At 52.9% G+C, this 19,692-nt stretch overlaps 2 protein-coding genes across 2 annotated transcripts; one reads left to right on the forward strand and one right to left on the reverse strand.

Annotated features, from left to right (window-relative positions):
- crybb1l2 (crystallin, beta B1, like 2) lies at positions 1 to 4,149 on the forward strand. The gene is made up of 6 exons (XM_088642725.1): positions 1 to 34; positions 945 to 1,048; positions 1,866 to 1,984; positions 2,459 to 2,591; positions 2,996 to 3,138; positions 3,466 to 4,149. Exons 2-6 carry the CDS (start codon positions 950 to 952, stop codon positions 3,635 to 3,637), a joined length of 666 nt encoding a protein of 221 aa, XP_088498851.1. The 5' UTR covers positions 1 to 34; positions 945 to 949; the 3' UTR covers positions 3,638 to 4,149.
- A 10,451-nt stretch (positions 4,150 to 14,600) lies between these two features.
- On the reverse strand, positions 14,601 to 19,612 carry LOC148657024 (macrophage-expressed gene 1 protein-like). The gene is made up of 2 exons (XM_088642726.1): positions 18,838 to 19,612; positions 14,601 to 17,214 (listed from the first exon to the last, which is right to left on the reverse strand). Exons 1-2 carry the CDS (start codon positions 19,306 to 19,308, stop codon positions 15,502 to 15,504), a joined length of 2,184 nt encoding a protein of 727 aa, XP_088498852.1. The 5' UTR covers positions 19,309 to 19,612; the 3' UTR covers positions 14,601 to 15,501.
- Between the last annotated feature and the right edge of the window lie 80 nt (positions 19,613 to 19,692).

Here is a 19,692-nt window from a genome sequence, read left to right on the forward strand (position 1 = left end):
AGAGACATACAGCAAACCCCTCACACAGAGAGAGGTAAGAGCCCAGAGAGGGGCTGGTCTCTGCACTCCCCAATACAGTATCAGCCTGGCTTAATGGTAGGAATGGGGCTTTGCAATGCAATAGAATGCTGTAGTATAATTTCAGGATTGGGGCAATGTGCTTTACTGTAACTTCAGGAATGGCAGTCTGTGCTGTACTGTAACTTCAGGAATGGCAGTCTGTGCTGTACTGTAATGTCAGGAATGGGGCTCTATGCTGTACTGTAATGTCAGGGATGGGGCTCTATGCTGTACTGTAATGTCAGGGATGGGGCAATGTGCTGTAGTATAATTTCAGAAATGGCGGTCTGTGCTGTACTTTAATGTGCTTTACTTTAACACTTTACTAATGTGTTATATTGCTCTGTAGTGATTTGCACTATATATTATACTCTGGGACACTGCACTGTGCAGTATAATTAACTTGTAATGCTGCATGGATGAAGCTATATGATGTTAGGATATATTGCTCTAATCTGTATGCTACAGTTTTGGTAAACTGTTGTGTAGTTTAGTACATTATTCTGTGCTGTAGTGGGCAGTGTGTTGCTCAGTTATTGCACAAAACCAAGGCTACATGGATGTGGGTTCAATGTGCATTTGTGTATATATTGAGATTTTTTTCTTTCTCTGTCTCTCTGCCCCTCTCCTGCCTCTCTGCCCTCTGCCCCTGTCTCCTGTTCTCTCTCACTGCCTGTGCTGCTGTTTCTCTCTGCCCTCTGCCCCTGACTCCTGTTCTCTCTCACTGCCTGTGCTGCTGTTTCTCTCTCTGCCCTCTGCCCCTGACTCCTGTTCTCTCTCACTGCCTGTGCTGCTGTTTCTCTCTGCCCTCTGCCCCTGACTCCTGTTCTCTCTCACTGCCTGTGCTGCTGTTTCTCTCTGCCCTCTGTCCTGGGCCTCCTCAGTCACCATGTCTTCCAGCGGAGAGAAGTCCTCCAAGGCCGCCTCCCAGACTGATGGGAAGAGCGCTCAGACGAAGAAGACCGAGATGGGCATGATGGCTTACAAGGTACAGTACTGCCCCCGCACCTGCACCCTGCAACACACTGGACCACCGTGCAACACAGCACAACACTGTGCAACACAGCACAACACTGAACTACACAGCCTGGAGACTCACACCTGCACCCTGCAACACACAGGAACACTGTGCAACACAACACAACACTGTGCAACACTGTGCAACACAGCACAGCACTGAACTACACAGCCTGGAGACTCACACCTGCACCCTGCAACACACAGGAACACTGTGCAACACAACACAACACTGAACTACACAGCCTGGAGACTCACACCTGCACCCTGCAACACACAGGAACACTGTGCAATACAGCACAACACTGAACTACACAGCCTGGAGACTCACACCTGCACTCTGCAACACACAGGAACACTGTGCAACACAACACAACACTGTGCAACACAGCACAACACTGAACTACACAGCCTGGAGACTCACACCCATACCCTGCAACACACAGGAACACTGTGCAACACAACACAACACAACACAACACAACACTGCAACACAGCCTGGAAAGGTGGTAAAAAAGTAATCTGTAGTAATATTCTGGAAATACACAGGAAACCACTGTGGGGCAGCGTATGAATACTTCAGACACTTTTAGCACCTCCCTGCACAGAGAGACAATTCAGACTCAAACCAGAAAACATTACAGATGTACAACAAAAAAACAGCCAAGCAATGTCACACACATGGATCCACAATAAAGCCAGACCGCCACAGCCCGGCACTCGGAGCACGGTCAGACATGACCCTCTCTCTCTCCCCTGACCTCTCTGTCCCTCCCTGCCCGCCGCAGATGTACGTCTTCGACCAGGAGAACTTCCAGGGTCGCTGTGTGGAGTTCTCCGGAGAGTGCATGAGCATCTGCGACAGCGGCATCGACAGAGTCCGCTCCATCCGGGTCGAATGTGGACCGTGAGTGTCTGACCGCTGCTGGGCGACACCGACCACCGAGACACGCCGCCCACACGCTTTCCGCACGGCACTGGGCGTCATCCACTCCATCCGACACAGGGTCACGGGCTGACCTCGCCGTCTGTGGACGGCACTACCAGAGCACGCAGGGCAGGCCCGCACGGGCACAGGGGGAACACGCAAACCACGCAGACAGCACCCCAGGAATTGAACCTTGGGCCCCAGTGCTACAAGCCAGCAATGCTAAGCATTGCACCACCTGAGTGTAGTCTTGAAGGACATATTGATTGATTAATACAATACATCCACTGCATCATCTGCCAAGACGATCTCAATACACTGTAAACTGCACGGATTGGGCACGTATCGCCACTATCCCCATCTCTCGCAGTGCGGCTCAGTGCAGGGGTCGGCGTGTCTGTGCTGTAGTGCTGAGCCTCAGCTCTGCTCTCTCCTCTCTCCCTCTCCGCGCAGCTGGGTGGGCTACGAGCAGATGAACTTCTGTGGCGAGATGTACATCCTGGAGAAGGGCGAGTACCCTCGCTGGGACAGCTGGAGCAACAGCTACAGGAACGAGTGGATGATGTCCTTCCGGCCTGTCCGAATGGTAACCCTCCCCTCAGCCTTTCTGCCAGCGTCGCCCACAGCCGTATCTGAGATCCCGCCCCCCCCGCCGTGAGGAGCTGTGCCACTTGTGTCCCTTGCCTGTGCCCCCAGGCTGCCTTGGCGTTTTGTGCACAAAGTAGCAGCGTCCCCTGATTCTTGGATGAAGTCACACTTTTGAGAAGGGGGGTAGCTTCCTCTTCCGAGGTCAATATTATCCACTTCTGTTAACTTCTCTTTCTAAATCTTTTAGGGCAGGTATGAGTTTCTCTTCCTTTACATAAAGGGGTGTGGGTGCGTGGAGCTGAGCTTTCCTGCCGCTCTCTTAAAGACGTAATCGCTGGGGCTACTCCTGAAGAAGATTGCACTGACTCAGCTAATTCCTCCCTCCTTCCCCGTCCCCCCCAGGACCCAGAGAAGCACAAGATCTGCCTGTACGAGGTGGGGGAGTTCAAGGGCAGGAAGATGGAGATCATGGACGATGATGTGCCCAGCCTCTTCTCCTACGGCTTCACTGACAGAGTGGGCAGCATCATGGTCAGCTGTGGAACGTGAGTCCAGACAGAAGCTTAGTAACACAGATTCACTGACACATTGACCCTCTCTCTCACTGCAGTGTTAATGTCCTGTAGTGTCCAGTCAGTGTGTCTGGACTGTATTAACCCCTCTCTCTCAGTGCAGTGTTAATGTCCTGTAGTGTCCAGTCAGTGTGTCTGGACTGTATTAACCCCTCTCTCTCAGTGCAGTGTTAATGTCCTGTAGTGTCCAGTCAGTGTGTCTGGACTGTATTAACCCCTCTCTCTCAGTGCAGTGTTAATGTCCTGGAGTGTCCAGTCAGTTAGTGAAAATATTTTAATTGCTTTCTCCTCTCTCTCTAGGTGGGTAGGATACCAGTTCCCCGGTTACCGTGGTTACCAGTACCTCCTGGAGAAGGGAGACTACAGGCACTGGAATGAGTGGGGCGCCCGCACTCCCCAGATCCAGTCCATGAGGCGCATCCGCGACATGCAGTGGCACCCCCACGGCTGCTACACCATGGCCAGCAAGTGAGGGGGGGCAGGAGAGCACCGAGGGGGGGGGGGGTGGGGGCAGAAGGGGAGAGCTGATGGAGACGCAGTGCACTGGGCGCCGCGCCACACCTTTGGACGGTAGAAGAAACCAACGTTTCCGGACACCACGTACAGTCCGTCTGTAGTGCCCAGATCAGAAGAGAAGGGGTGAGCGCCCCCTCAAATCGTGCAGGCGCACTGGGGCAACTGCAGCTCACAAAGGAAAAATGAGGAAACTGTGTGATCTAAACATTGCTTAGACAATTGATTTTTCTTTGCCCTTTTGAGCCCTAAAAATCATCCAAGGTGATTTCCTACCTTTCAGGACCTCTGCTCTCTTCCATCCCTCTCTTACTCTTATCTCTGCAGCCAATCTCTTTCACTCCAGGCTTATGGCTGTTTGGGCTGGGAGATGGTGTAAACTTTGTATATCTACCAACATATAAATGTACACAGGATTACTGCACATTGATCTGAATGCTGGCCTGTTTTCAATAAATGCTAATATTTGAAGATGAGCTCTGTTGAGTGATTTCTGTGGTGTCATTTTAAAGTTTATTGTTACCCGAGAATCCACCTGCAAATTAGCAAGCTGGCTGGGTGCAGGTAACTCACACCCATGTTAAGGTGTTGACTGCGCATTAGCTTAGAAGTAAGCTGCTGCCATATTACAACAACATTACACTCTGTGTGACAGGGGCCACTGACACTGACAGACCTCACTGTGGACCCCAGACTGGGCTAGTGTATCAACACCACTGACCTCACTGTAGACCCCAGACTGGGCTAGTGTATCAACCCCACTAACCTCACTGTAGACCCCAGACTGGGCTAGTGTATCAACACCACTGACCTCACTGTAGACCCCAGACTGGGCTAGTGTATCAACACCACTGACCTCACTGTAGACCCCAGACTGGGCTAGTGTATCAACACCACTGACCTCACTGTAGACCCCAGACTGGGCTAGTGTATCAACACCACTGACCTCACTGTAGACCCCAGACTGGGCTAGTGTATCAACCCTACCAACCTCACTGTAGACCCCAGACTGGGCTAGTGTTTCAACGCCACTGACCTCGCTGTAGACCCCAGACTGGGCTAGTGTATCAACACCACTGACCTCACTGTAGACCCCAGACTGGGCTAGTGTATCAACGCCACTGACCTCACTGTAGACCCCAGACTGGGCTAGTGTATCAACACCACTGACCTCACTGTAGACCCCAGACTGGGCTAGTGTATCAACCCCACTGACCTCACTGTAGACCCCAGACTGGGCTAGTGTATCAACCCCACTAACCTCACTGTAGACCCCAGACTGGGCTAGTGTATCAACACCACTGACCTCACTGTAGACCCCAGACTGGGCTAGTGTATCAACCCCACTAACCTCACTGTAGACCCCAGACTGGGCTAGTGTAACAACACCACTGACCTCACTGTAGACCCCAGACTGGGCTAGTGTATTAACACCACTGACCTCACTGTAGACCCCAGACTGGGCTAGTGTATCAACCCCACTAACCTCACTGTAGACCCCAGACTGGGCTAGTGTATCAACACCACTGACCTCACTGTAGACCCCAGACTGGGCTAGTGTATCAACCCCACTAACCTCACTGTAGATCCCAGACTGGGCTAGTGTATCAACCCCACCAACCTCACTGTGGACCCCAGACTGGGCTAGTGTATCAACCCCACCAACCTCACTGTAGACCCCAGACTGGGCTAGTGTATCAACCCCACTGACCTCACTGTAGACCCCAGACTGGGCTAGTGTATCAACCCCACCGACCTCACTGTGGACCCCAGACTGGGCTAGTGTATCAACCCTACCAACCTCACTGTGGACCCCAGACTGGGCTAGTGTATCAACCCCACCAACCTCACTGTAGACCCCAGACTGGGCTAGTGTATCAACCCCACCAACCTCACTGTAGACCCCAGACTGGGCTAGTGTATCAACACCACTGACCTCACTGTAGACCCCAGACTGGGCTAGTGTATCAACCCCACTGACCTCACTGTAGACCCCAGACTGGGCTAGTGTATCAACACCACTGACCTCACTGTAGACCCCAGACTGGGCTAGTGTATCAACCCTACCAACCTCACTGTGGACCCCAGACTGGGCTAGTGTATCAACCCCACTGACCTCACTGTAGACCCCAGACTGGGCTAGTGTATCAACCCCACTGACCTCACTGTAGACCCCAGACTGGGCTAGTGTATCAACACCACTGACCTCACTGTGGACCCCAGACTGGGCTAGTGTATCAACCCCACCGACCTCACTGTAGACCCCAGACTGGGCTAGTGTATCAACCCCACCAACCTCACTGTGGACCCCAGACTGGGCTAGTGTATCAACCCCACCGACCTCACTGTAGACCCCAGACTGGGCTAGTGTATCAACCCCACCAACCTCACTGTGGACCCCAGACTGGGCTAGTGTATCAACCCCACCGACCTCACTGTAGACCCCAGACTGGGCTAGTGTATCAACCCCACCAACCTCACTGTGGACCCCAGACTGGGCTAGTGTATCAACCCCACCAACCTCACTGTAGACCCCAGACTGGGCTAGTGTATCAACCCCACTGACCTCACTGTAGACCCCAGACTGGGCTAGTGTATCAACCCCACCAACCTCACTGTAGACCCCAGACTGGGCTAGTGTATCAACACCACTGACCTCACTGTAGACCCCAGACTGGGCTAGTGTATCAACCCTACCAACCTCACTGTAGACCCCAGACTGGGCTAGTGTATCAACCCCACCAACCTCACTGTGGACCCCAGACTGGGCTAGTGTATCAACCCCACCGACCTCACTGTAGACCCCAGACTGGGCTAGTGTATCAACACCACTGACCTCACTGTAGACCCCAGACTGGGCTAGTGTATCAACCCCACTGACCTCACTGTGGACCCCAGACTGGGCTAGTGTATCAACCCCACCGACCTCACTGTAGACCCCAGACTGGGCTAGTGTATCAACACCACTGACCTCACTGTAGACCCCAGACTGGGCTAGTGTATCAACCCCACTGACCTCACTGTAGACCCCAGACTGGGCTAGTGTATCAACCCCACTGACCTCACTGTGGACCCCAGACTGGGCTAGTGTATCAACCCCACCAACCTCACTGTGGACCCCAGACTGGGCTAGTGTATCAACACCACTGACCTCACTGTAGACCCCAGACTGGGCTAGTGTATCAACCCCACCAACCTCACTGTGGACCCCAGACTGGGCTAGTGTATCAACCCCACCAACCTCACTGTGGACCCCAGACTGGGCTAGTGTATCAACCCCACCAACCTCACTGTGGACCCCAGACTGGGCTAGTGTATCAACCCCACCGACCTCACTGTAGACCCCAGACTGGGCTAGTGTATCAACACCACTGACCTCACTGTAGACCCCAGACTGGGCTAGTGTATCAACACCACTGACCTCACTGTAGACCCCAGACTGGGCTAGTGTATCAACACCACTGACCTCACTGTAGACCCCAGACTGGGCTAGTGTATCAACACCACTGACCTCACTGTAGACCCCAGACTGGGCTAGTGTAACAACCCCACTGACCTCAGTGGACCCCAGACTGGGCTAGTGTATCAACCCTACCAACCTCACTGTGGACCCCAGACTGGGCTAGTGTATCAACCCCACCAACCTCACTGTGGACCCCAGACTGGGCTAGTGTATCAACACCACTGACCTCACTGTAGACCCCAGACTGGGCTAGTGTATCAACCCCACCAACCTCACTGTAGACCCCAGACTGGGCTAGTGTATCAACCCCACCAACCTCACTGTGGACCCCAGACTGGGCTAGTGTAACAACCCCACTGACCTCAGTGGACCACAGACTGGGCTAGTGTATCAACCCCACCAACCTCACTGTAGACCCCAGACTGGGCTAGTGTATCAACCCCACTAACCTCACTGTAGACCCCAGACTGGGCTAGTGTATCAACCCCACTGACCTCACTGTAGACCCCAGACTGGGCTAGTGTATCAACACCACTGACCTCACTGTAGACCCCAGACTGGGCTAGTGTATCAACACCACTGACCTCACTGTAGACCCCAGACTGGGCTAGTGTATCAACGCCACTGACCTCACTGTGGACCCCAGACTGGGCTAGTGTATCAACCCTACCAACCTCACTGTAGACCCCAGACTGGGCTAGTGTATCAACACCACTGACCTCACTGTAGACCCCAGACTGGGCTAGTGTATCAACACCACTGACCTCACTGTAGACCCCAGACTGGGCTAGTGTATCAACCCTACCAACCTCACTGTGGACCCCAGACTGGGCTAGTGTATCAACACCACTGACCTCACTGTAGACCCCAGACTGGGCTAGTGTATCAACCCCACTGACCTCACTGTAGACCCCAGACTGGGCTAGTGTATCAACCCCACTAACCTCACTGTGGACCCCAGACTGGGCTAGTGTAACAACACCACTGACCTCACTGTAGACCCCAGACTGGGCTAGTGTATCAACCCCACAGACCTCACTGTGGACCCCAGACTGGGCTAGTGTATCAACACCACCAACCTCACTGTGGACCCCAGACTGGGCTAGTGTATCAACCCCACTAACCTCACTGTAGACCCCAGACTGGGCTAGTGTATCAACACCACTGACCTCACTGTGGACCCCAGACTGGGCTAGTGTAACAACCCCACGGACCTCACTGTAGACCCCAGACTGGGCTAGTGTATCAACCCCACTGACCTCACTGTAGACCCCAGACTGGGCTAGTGTATCAACACCACTGACCTCACTGTAGACCCCAGACTGGGCTAGTGTATCAACCCTACCAACCTCACTGTAGACCCCAGACTGGGCTAGTGTAACAACACCACTGACCTCACTGTAGACCCCAGACTGGGCTAGTGTAACAACCCCACCAACCTCACTGTGGACCCCAGACTGGGCTAGTGTATCAACCCCACTGACCTCACTGTAGACCCCAGACTGGGCTAGTGTATCAACCCCACCAACCTCACTGTGGACCCCAGACTGGGCTAGTGTATCAACACCACTGACCTCACTGTGGACCCCAGACTGGGCTAGTGTATCAACCCCACCAACCTCACTGTGGACCCCAGACTGGGCTAGTGTATCAACACCACTGACCTCACTGTGGACCCCAGACTGGGCTAGTGTATCAACACCACCAACCTCACTGTGGACCCCAGACTGGGCTAGTGTATCAACCCCACTGACCTCACTGTAGACCCCAGACTGGGCTAGTGTATCAACCCCACCAACCTCACTGTAGACCCCAGACTGGGCTAGTGTATCAACCCCACCAACCTCACTGTGGACCCCAGACTGGGCTAGTGTATCAACCCCACTGACCTCACTGTAGACCCCAGACTGGGCTAGTGTATCAACCCCACCAACCTCACTGTAGACCCCAGACTGGGCTAGTGTATCAACCCCACCAACCTCACTGTGGACCCCAGACTGGGCTAGTGTATCAACACCACTAACCTCACTGTAGACCCCAGACTGGGCTAGTGTATCAACCCCACTAACCTCACTGTAGACCCCAGACTGGGCTAGTGTATCAACCCCACCAACCTCACTGTAGACCCCAGACTGGGCTAGTGTATCAACCCCACCAACCTCACTGTGGACCCCAGACTGGGCTAGTGTATCAACACCACTAACCTCACTGTAGACCCCAGACTGGGCTAGTGTATCAACACCACTGACCTCACTGTAGACCCCAGACTGGGCTAGTGTAACAACCCCAGGGACCTCACTGTAGACCCCAGACTGGGCTAGTGTATCAACCCTACCAACCTCACTGTAGACCCCAGACTGGGCTAGTGTATCAACCCCACTGACCTCACTGTAGACCCCAGACTGGGCTAGTGTAACAACCCCAGGGACCTCACTGTAGACCCCAGACTGGGCTAGTGTATCAACCCCACTAACCTCACTGTAGACCCCAGACTGGGCTAGTGTATCAACCCCACCAACCTCACTGTGGACCCCAGACTGGGCTAGTGTATCAACCCTACCAACCTCACTGTGGACCCCAGACTGGGCTAGTGTATCAACCCCACCAACCTCACTGTGGACCCCAGACTGGGCTAGTGTATCAACCCCACCAACCTCACTGTAGACCCCAGACTGGGCTAGTGTATCAACACCACTGACCTCAGTGGACCCCAGACTGGGCTAGTGTATCAACACCACTAACCTCACTGTGGACCCCAGACTGGGCTAGTGTATCAACCCCACCAACCTCACTGTGGACCCCAGACTGGGCTAGTGTATCAACCCCACCAACCTCACTGTGGACCCCAGACTGGGCTAGTGTATCAACCCCACCAACCTCACTGTGGACCCCAGACTGGGCTAGTGTATCAACCCTACCAACCTCACTGTAGACCCCAGACTGGGCTAGTGTATCAACCCCACTGACCTCACTGTAGACCCCAGACTGGGCTAGTGTATCAACACCACTGACCTCAGTGGACCCCAGACTGGGCTAGTGTATCAACACCACTGACCTCACTGTAGACCCCAGACTGGGCTAGTGTATCAACCCCACCAACCTCACTGTGGACCCCAGACTGGGCTAGTGTATCAACACCACTGACCTCACTGTAGACCCCAGACTGGGCTAGTGTATCAACCCCACCAACCTCACTGTGGACCCCAGACTGGGCTAGTGTATCAACACCACTGACCTCACTGTAGACCCCAGACTGGGCTAGTGTATCAACACCACTGACCTCACTGTAGACCCCAGACTGGGCTAGTGTATCAACACCACTGACCTCACTGTAGACCCCAGACTGGGCTAGTGTATCAACACCACTGACCTCACTGTAGACCCCAGACTGGGCTAGTGTAACAACCCCACTGACCTCAGTGGACCCCAGACTGGGCTAGTGTTTCAACGCCACAAGATTTAATAAGTGGTCTGAGAAACTGGGACTGCAGCTCCCCTTTAACACTGGGCATCTAGTCGCACAAAGCCACTCATAAGCCCAAAGACTGAGGCCTGCTGTTTGCACAAAAATGCTAGGAAGAGCTTGAAAATGGAGAGGAAGTAGGCTTAAAAGAGAAAGAGAAGAGCAGATAGCACACCCAGCCAAACACACTTGTTATTGAGAATCAAGTACTCACAGCGCACTCCCACTGCTGTCACTCTGCCACACTGAGAAGCCTGTACTGGATACAGGCTAGCAGCTCTGTCACCCTGCAGCCCCCAGCTGGCAGCCCCCTGGAGCTCAGCAGGTGTCTGTTTTCTCCCGTTTTGCCTTGTGGTGATACAACCAACTGGGGCTTAAATAGGGTAAAACGTCAGAATCACTTTCATTTAAGATACAAATGATCGGTTTTCTGCAATATTTTGCTTTCGGTCAAAGATCAACCCCGCACCCGCCCAACCCGATCTAAAATCTTGTTTTTTAAACTGAGTCAGTCCGTGCCTCACTAGTTGTCACGATTCAAGGTTACGCTGTTTCCGTTGTGACATGAGTGTGGTTCGGCCGTTGCACTTATTATTGTTCGTACCGTTGTGTTCTCACTTTTGAATATCTTACTTTGAGTTTGAAAGTTCGGGGTGTAATTTAAAGAAGCGGTCGAAGCAGAAGGGTCATTATGGAGCACTGGCTCAAATCTGGGACTCTGAAACGCACATATAGCGAGGATAGTGACAGCGCAAGTGCGAGTAAGATGCAGAATAGGAGTGAAAGTGCGAGTGAGGTGATTTGTGCACCATACCAGCAGTGCTGTAATTCTGATTCCAACAGCTTGATCAATGTGACGTGCCAGAAAGCAGAAGGTGTGCTTGATGTGATGTCTTCGTCCGCACATGAGACTTGTCCAGCTTGGATCCAGATATCACTTCACTGATTGCTCAACAAAAGCAACTCCATTCTTCACATTAACCTTTTAAGTCATAAAAACATTGGCAAAATATGCAGCTTTGTTTGTAAAAATATGAGTACTTTTTATAAAATGTAATTCATTATTATTTATTTTTAGTACATGAATAGGTGATGAGTTTTACAGGGGAAGAAGTGGACATAGGCATACTGTAGGTGGTCCACCGCATCTGTGACTTGGCGTAAGTTGTCCGCGGACCATAGAACTTTGAGAACCACTGTATTAGATGGGCCAGCAGGGGGCGCTAACCCTGCAGTTTGTGTGGGTCCTAATGCTCCATTATAGTGACGGGGACACACCTTCGGATGAGACATAAAACTGAGGTTCTGACTCTCTGTGGTCATTAAAAATCTCAGGGTGTTGCTCAAAAAGAGTAGGGGTGTTACTCTGGTGTCCTGGCCAAATTTCTCCCCTGACCTTCACCAGTCATGTCCTCCTAATAATCCCTATCTCTGAACTGGATTCATCACTCTGCTCTCCTCCCCACTGAGAGCTGGTGTGTGTGAGCAGACTGGTGCACTATGGCTGGTGTCGCATCATCCAGGTGGGTGCTCCACAGTGATAGTGGAGGGGAGTCCCCATCACCTGTAAAGCACTTTGAGTGGAGTGTCCAGAAAAGTGCTTGAATAAGTGTAAGAAATTATTAATTATAATCAGTATTCTGGGGCATGAGGCTGTGCTCCCATTGCCAGCAGGGGGAGGCAGAGACGGAGATGCACTTTCTGCTGTACTGTGAGAAATACTCTGGGACTAGACAAACATTCTTCCTTAAAATAATAAATCGAATCTCAGAATTAATTCCCACACCTGCCATTATCAGCACAGCTTCCGATCCTACTGGTGGAGGGAATTCAATTGAGTTGCAGCACAATATGTCATCTCTGTCATATTAACAGAGATGACATATGTCTCTCAATCATAATAATAAGATAAGATCACTTTATTGGCCATATACAATTTCTTGCATTAGGAATTGTTCTTTTCGCATATCCCAGCTTGCTCTCCATGAGACACACAGACAGGGAGAGAAGACTTGGGGTCAGAGCGCAGGGTCAGTGTCACAGCCTGAGGAGCAGTGAGCCTGTTTCTCAATAATAATAATACAGTGTGTGACCTCCTGTCACAGCCTGAGGAACAGATAGTGAGCCTGTCTCTCAATAATAATAATAACACAGTGTGTGATCTCCTGTCACAGCCTGAGGAACAGACAGTGAGCCTGTCTCTCAATAATAATAATAACACAGTGTGTGATCTCCTGTCACAGCCTGAGGAACAGACAGTGTACCTGTCTCTCAATAATAATAATAACACAGTGTGTGATCTCCTGTCACAGCCTGAGGAACAGTGAGACTGTTCCACAATAATGTTTTATGTTGAATGAAAATGTACAACAACATATTTTAATGTAATTGTGTGACAAGCCAGTGCTTTCCCCGTGGCAGTGTGTGAGACTATGTCTCATTTGTCCTGGTTATTTTTGTAAATGTATTGTAGTGTTTGTGTTCTTACCTTGCGGTTGTGCTCGGGCGTATCTAGCTGGGAAGACGTATTACATCTCCTGCTCGGGGAGAGTGCCCTGCATTTCTGTTTCTGTTTGTGGTTCATAATGCTTATATTCTAGTTGTGTGTGTCCATTACTTTAGGTTGTTTAATGTAAAATGTCAAATCTCGGAGGGCCAGCTTCATCTCAAATGGAGCACACAACGTGTCTGTGAAATGTTCCGTTAATTGATTCCGCTTGGGCAATAGTGTCATAAAGCTCCTTCAAACACGTTGACGCTTCCTAAAGACGAACGACAATGTCCGGACAAGCCGGTCCAGCACCACACCATTTCTGCTCTCCTGGGAGACAACCACATACTGCGAAGGTAAAAATCAAGGTCCCTGGTTCCTGTTTCAGACTCGGAATAAGGAAACGGCCGTTGTCGACTCGTTCCTCTTCCCTATTACTGTAGCGAAATTTCACTTCGGCTTTCTGCCGCAGCGGCACGCTATGTGTTCACACTTTGCACAGTAACGGGTAGCGGGGCGGCCTGTGGCGACCCATTACGATATTGATCCAAACGGCGGGCTGTGCCGAGATTCCCAGCTGGGAAATAAACGCAGCCCTTCTCCACAATCATTATCAGACACGAAGAAAGCGAGGACGTATAGCTGAAAGCGTAGAACTGAAATTAAGGAATGTTGTCGTGCACTACTAAGGCCACATTTAATTACTTTGTACCGTATAAGGCGCTACGCTATGGGAAAGATATTGGAAGCGGCCCAGAGGACAGAAACTAGGTGCACTCCTGGGCTGAAGGGAAAGACCTCCACTGACAGCCCGGAAGGACTGCGTCTCTTTAGTACCACACCGAGCGAATGGCCGAGCACACTGCAGTTATGTTTAAAGGCGTTTTGCTTAGGCAGCAAAGCAAAACCGACTGATTCATTCAAGTCGGAACCGCGGAACGGACTGACTCATTTTGTGAAAACGATTAAATGGACAGGAATAGGGAAGACAGAAGCCGGGACTGTCCACTTCTGTACAGGGTGATACTAATAGGTTGAAAGGCGCCCACAACCGCATTAGCTGTGAAGAAGGAACGTCTCGCTATAAGTGAAATTGCGTGTGCTGTGATTTATGTGATTGTTTTATTTTTATAAGGTACTGTAACAGAGGATCTTGCGTTATGAATGCAGGATAGTGCCATGGGCATTGTGAGTTCGTCCCATTGTCTCAATCGAAAAGGCCCGATATTGTTTCCTTTTCTCTCAGAAAATCAGAATCAGACTTGTAATCTTTTCTGTGCATTAAATGTGTTCTAATCATTAAAGCGCTGGCTTTTCCACGGGAACATCATTAAAGTTACTCTCCGGTCATCCCACCCCTGAAAAGCCCAGAGTTAAAGCTTATTAATTTGTTTTATTATTGTATCGTGTGCATGTTTTCAGTATTGTCAGTAGGCGATACTTATCTTCCTGCAGTGGAATTTAAACTGCCTGAAAGAAAGCTATCCAAAGAACACAGAAGGTGCTATTGCCAACTGGTATTTTAATGCCACCAAATTTAATAATGGTTAGACTATTAGTAATCATTACGATAAAAAAAGAGCTCAGAGACAGTGAAGAATGAATTATACGATTACAGAAGACAAGTGAGTACACGTTCTCATCAGTGACGACCCCTTAAGGATACCATAAACAAAAGCTATTAAAAGCTATAAGCTATAAGATTATTTTTTTTAAATCATCAAATTTTTTTTATATTCAACATTATGCATATACCTAGCTCGGGTTGTGTTCCCATGACCCCGAGGGTTATCGGTGAAGGGATCGAGTGTCCTACGGGAGCGCGTCCTTTGCTCAGTGGATCAGAAACTCCCCATGTGTTCCCAATCTTTCGAAATGTGTAGCATAGAAGACATCTGGCATTTAATATCATGCAATTGTTTGTATATCCTAATGAATGTTACCGTGCAGTACAAAAACACAGTTTGGTCAGATCAACGCCGAGCACTTCTTTTCTCTGCTGTTGGGGGACACAGCGAAGTCCTTCCATCCCCCCGTTCATTTTACTAAACCAGTTTATGCAGGCTCTGCAGGGCAGCTGGAGCCTAACCCTGATCAGCAGCAGCCATAAGGCAGGGTACACCCTGGATGGGACGCCAGTCCATCATGGGGCACACTGACTCCAGGGGCGATTTTCCCAGACGCCAATCAACCTAAACGTATGTCTTGGGACTGTTGGAAGGAACCATAGTGTACGCAGGGGGAAGATACAAACTCCACACAGACAGCACCTCAGGAATTGAACCCAGGACCCCAGCGCTGCAAAGCACTGCGCCACCGTTCCGCTCTATAGCAAACTTATTAATGGGGGAAAAACGTCAACCAGGGTTTTGCAGGAAGTGCTTGGGAAGTCCCGTTCAGACACCCTCAAGCCAACAGGGCCTGAGTGGATCCGCTGCCGCCCCCCTCCATCTCTGTCTCCGCCACCTCGGCGGGCCCTGCTGCCCCATGGGCCTGCTCGCTCGGAATCTCGTCGTACCCCCGCTGCGACCCCCTGCCCCACCTGCGCCGCCGCTTCAGCCCGTACGCGACCGCGCCGGCGGCCAGCGCCAGCGCCACCGCCGCCCCCAGGACCACGCCGAACGTCTCCCCGCCCGACAGGCCCCGCGGGGACCCGTCGAACACCTCCGCCATCTTCTGCAGCTGGCCGGGCGAGGCGACCTTCCACAGGCGGCTCTGGCCGTCCCTGATCCAGGACCTCTCGCCCTCCATCATCACCGCCACCGTGTTGGTGGCGCCCAGGCCGGCCAGGGGCGGGCGGGTGAAGGGGGGCAGGCGGACGGGCAGGAGCTCGCCGCCGTTGAACACCCCCGAGCGCACGCAGTACAGCACCTGGCACCCGTCGCTCACGGCCGCCACGTGCTGGCTGAAGCCCGCCGGGCAGCGGGGGCGCCCCGCCGCCAGGGGGTTGCCCGCCTCGCAGCTGAACAGCCCCCCGAAGTCCACGGCGAAGCGGGCGCCCACCTCGTAGTCGGCGCTCTGGCAGATCTTCAGGCCGTCGGACAGGAGGGTGAGCGCGAGGAAGCCCGGGGGGCAGGCCTGGGAGTTGGTGAAGGGGTTCTGCTGGGAGGGCCCGTACAGCCCCCCGAAGAGGAAGCCCGAGAGGGGGGGCGCGGGCCCTTCTGTGGCGCACCAGTAGGTGTCGATCTGGGCCCGGCGCACGCGGTAGGCGTCGCCGCAGACCTGCTCGCAGCAGGAGAGGATGAGCCAGCAGCGTTGGCACTCCCTGCGACACTCCAGGCGGCTGTAGCTTTCCTCGCGCACCTCCGAGCGCAGGAGCGTGGGGCTGTAGGGCTGCTGGCACCCGAGGGAGCCCGTCTGCGGGTTCTTCTGCTCCAGGACCCGGCAGAGCGGCCCCGCGTCCGGGCTCAGCGGGGCGCACCGCTGGTACACCCCCCCGAAACTGAGGTTGGTGGCGGGGCCCTCGCAGGAGTCGTCGTCCACGTTGGCCTGGAAGTTGAAGTTCGGGGAGTCGGGCTTGACGCAGCCCGGGTGGGTGTTGACGGTGTAGTAGCGCCTGACGGCGTCCCGCACTGCGCGGGCCAGCTTGCGGACGGACGGCGCCGGCAGATCCGGGAGGGTGGCGGGGTTCAGGACGGAGTGCAGCGGGAGGCCGGAGCGGTCGATGGCCACCAGGTTGTTGGCGGTGCTCTCCTGCCACTTCTGGAGCGTGATGCCGGGGTAGAAGGGCGCCCCGCCATGGCTCTGGGTCACGGAGTAGGTGACGTTGCCCTGGTAGGCCTTGGTCAGCGAGTCCGTATCCTTCCCCCCCCCGTCCAGGCCCACGTTGACCTTGTTGAAGAAGTTGATGCCCACGGCGGCGCTGAAGGAGAAGCCCTCGGACTGGCTGCTGGACAGGAAGGAGGAGCGCAGGTAGTCCTCCTGCACCAGGCTGGCGCCGGCGTCCACCGCCGTCAGGACGTGCGTGCCGTACTGCAGCACCAGCATCTCGGCCAGGAAGGCCGCGCGGCGCGTCTGGTTGTTCTCCAGGGCCTCGGCGATCTCGCCCGCCTGCTGCCTGAAGCGCGAGTCGAAGGAGAAGCCCGGGTGGGCCTTGACGCTGTACATGAAGTTGCGCACCTGCCGGAGAGAGAGAGAGAGAGAGAGAGAGAGAGCGAACGAGCGGATGAAAAAGGCAAGAGAAAGGCCAGGGCGTACGTTCACTCCCAGAGTGAAAAGCGGTTCATTAAACTCAGGGGGGAGCTGTGTTACAACCGGATGGCGCAGTGGCAAGACTGCATTTTCCAAATTGTGCACACTTGTGGTCTCCACAATGTGAAAGAGATACTGCCACTCTGGAAATGGAGAAGAGACACAAAACACAACCCTGGGCTGAAGGGAAAGTCTTCCACTGACAGTTTGAAGTGCCCTGTATCAACTGGACCGGGTCTGTCCAGGGCCAGGGCTGGAGACCCCTGAACTAACTGGACCGGGTCTGTCCAGGACCAGGGCTGAAGACCCCTGTACCAACTGGACCGGGTCTGTCCAGGACCAGGGCTGGAGACCCCTGAACTAACTGGACAGGGTCTGTCCAGGACCAGGGCTGGAGACCCCTGTACCAACTGGACCGGGTCTCTCCAGGGTGAGGAATGGAGAACCCTGTACTAACTGGACCGGGTCTCTCTAGGGCCAGGGCTGGAGACCCCTGTACCAACTGGACCGGGTCTCTCCCGGGCCTGTTCTGCCCACCTGACCCGTTGTCTCTTTTCTTTTCCTTTTAGCATGAAATAAACCTTTACGTGCTCCTTTGCAGCCGATGCGTGCTGACGAAGCTCTGTAGGCCATGACATTCTCTAATGAATATGAAGCCTAAAGGCATGTATGATTCGTCGAAATCCCTCTTCAACAGTGTCGAAATTTTTAAACCTAGGTTTGAGTTTAATTATCATTTCAACTTGCATTAATTAAAAACATGTTGGATAAAATTCTATTAGATTAATTCATTATTAGTTAAATAATACTAATGAAACTACCATTACTAGTTAAATTATATAATACTTACGTGCAGATTATACAAATACAATATATTTGAACTGATCCTAAAGCGTACTTGTCACTTGTGCCTTTATTTTGTCTTCTGCATTAAGGCTGTCCAAGCACATCCTTTTTCCTAACATTAGATTAGATTTATTTTTTATTAGATTGTATCCACATAACTTACGTTCACTTCCATTCATGTTGTATGCATGCCTACTGACTGGAATAGGTCACTCCAGGCTACAACAGTGTCTCAGCTGGGATTCGAACCCACAACCTCCCACTTACAAGTCCCAATATCTGCCCACTGTGCCACATGGCTGTCATGCAGCTGGATGTCTCCTGTCAGTGCTGATGCGTCTGAGTAATGAGGTACGCAGTCGCTCGGAAATGGCAGTCTTTTGGGGGCAGAGAGGTGGCTCTTTGGCTAAGGATCTGTGTCTGTGGCTGGAAGGTTGCTGCTTCAAATCCCGCGGCCGGCAGAGGAATCCTACTCCGGTGGGCCCTTGAGCAAGACCCTTAACCCCAGCTGCTCCAGGGGTGCCATATAAATGGCTGACCCTGCACTCTGACCCCCAGCTTCTCTCTTCCTGTCTGTGTGTCTCACGGAGAGCAAGCTGGGGGTCTGTGAAAAGACAAATTCACGAAATGCAAGAAATTGGCCAATAAAGTGATCTGATCTTAGAGGGAGGTGTTGGAGAGAACTCTTTGTAATAAATCTCTCACCTGCACGCGGGTGGTGACGGAGCTCTCGCGCACCTGGTGCGTCTTCATCCTCTGGCTCTCGGCGGAGAACTTGCCGTTCAGCACGCCCAGGAACGACACGTCGGCGTTGATAGAGCGGGCCACCGAGCTGCTCTGCTGCAGCCAGCTCTCGATGAGCTCCGAGTGCGTCTCCACGTTGCTGACCTTCTGCGGCACCACGAACACCTCGTCCGGGATGAGGTAGGCGCCGTCCTCGGTGGTCTGGCACAGGGCGTAGCTGACGTTCATCACCCGGCCCATGTCCAGGTTGCGCAGGTTGTCCCAGCCGCCGCCTGGCAGGACCTCCAGCACCGGCATGGCCAGAGTCTTCCTGCACTCCCGGATACCGCTGCCGGATCTCTGGGAAACCGGCAGGGAGCTGCAGGACCTGGGGAAGGTCATCGCGAGCAGGGTCAACGCCGACTGGAGCCACGCGCGAAACGTTGGAGCCATACTATTAGTGAAGACGCCTCTTCTTTACAAATCGGTGGAAGTCGGCCACAGTTCAGTTTCTGAGCATCGGGGAAGATTTGGCTTTTCAAACCTCGGCGCTGGTGAGGGATCCACACGAAGTCTTTCGATTTCTGCTTCTCTTTTCTGGCTCCGGCTGTCGAAAAACCCGCCTCTTGGTTCCAGTTGCAGTTCAGTCTGTGACGTTGAACGGGTTCCAATACGTCCCTTTGTGACTGAGTGTGTCAGTGTGTGTGTCCCCGCGGAGCTTGTAGACGGGGGTTTAGTTCGAAAGAGGAAGGACTGCTTTCATGTGATCGGGCTGAAACCTGCCCAGCTGTGGTGCAGAGGTCAGCTGGGGGTGCAAGTGTGTGTGTGTGTGTGTGT

This window comes from Lepisosteus platostomus, chromosome 8 (assembly GCF_059453375.1).
Source record: "Lepisosteus platostomus isolate fLepPlt1 chromosome 8, fLepPlt1.hap1, whole genome shotgun sequence".
NCBI lineage: Eukaryota > Metazoa > Chordata > Actinopteri > Semionotiformes > Lepisosteidae > Lepisosteus > Lepisosteus platostomus.

Bases quoted from the DNA above. Each gene is read 5' to 3' on its own strand.
- LOC148657024 (XM_088642726.1), bottom strand. From the start codon at position 19,308: ATGGCTCCAACGTTTCGCGCGTGGCTCCAGTCGGCGTTGACCCTGCTC. The intron at 17,215-18,837 runs GTGAGAGATTTA...TCTCTCCGGCAG, and splicing joins CCGTCACCACCCGCGTGCAG to GTGCGCAACTTCATGTACAG.
- crybb1l2 (XM_088642725.1), top strand. From the start codon at position 950: ATGTCTTCCAGCGGAGAGAAGTCCTCCAAGGCCGCCTCCCAGACTGAT. The intron at 1,049-1,865 runs GTACAGTACTGC...TGCCCGCCGCAG, and splicing joins TGGGCATGATGGCTTACAAG to ATGTACGTCTTCGACCAGGA. The intron at 1,985-2,458 runs GTGAGTGTCTGA...CTCTCCGCGCAG, and splicing joins ATCCGGGTCGAATGTGGACC to CTGGGTGGGCTACGAGCAGA.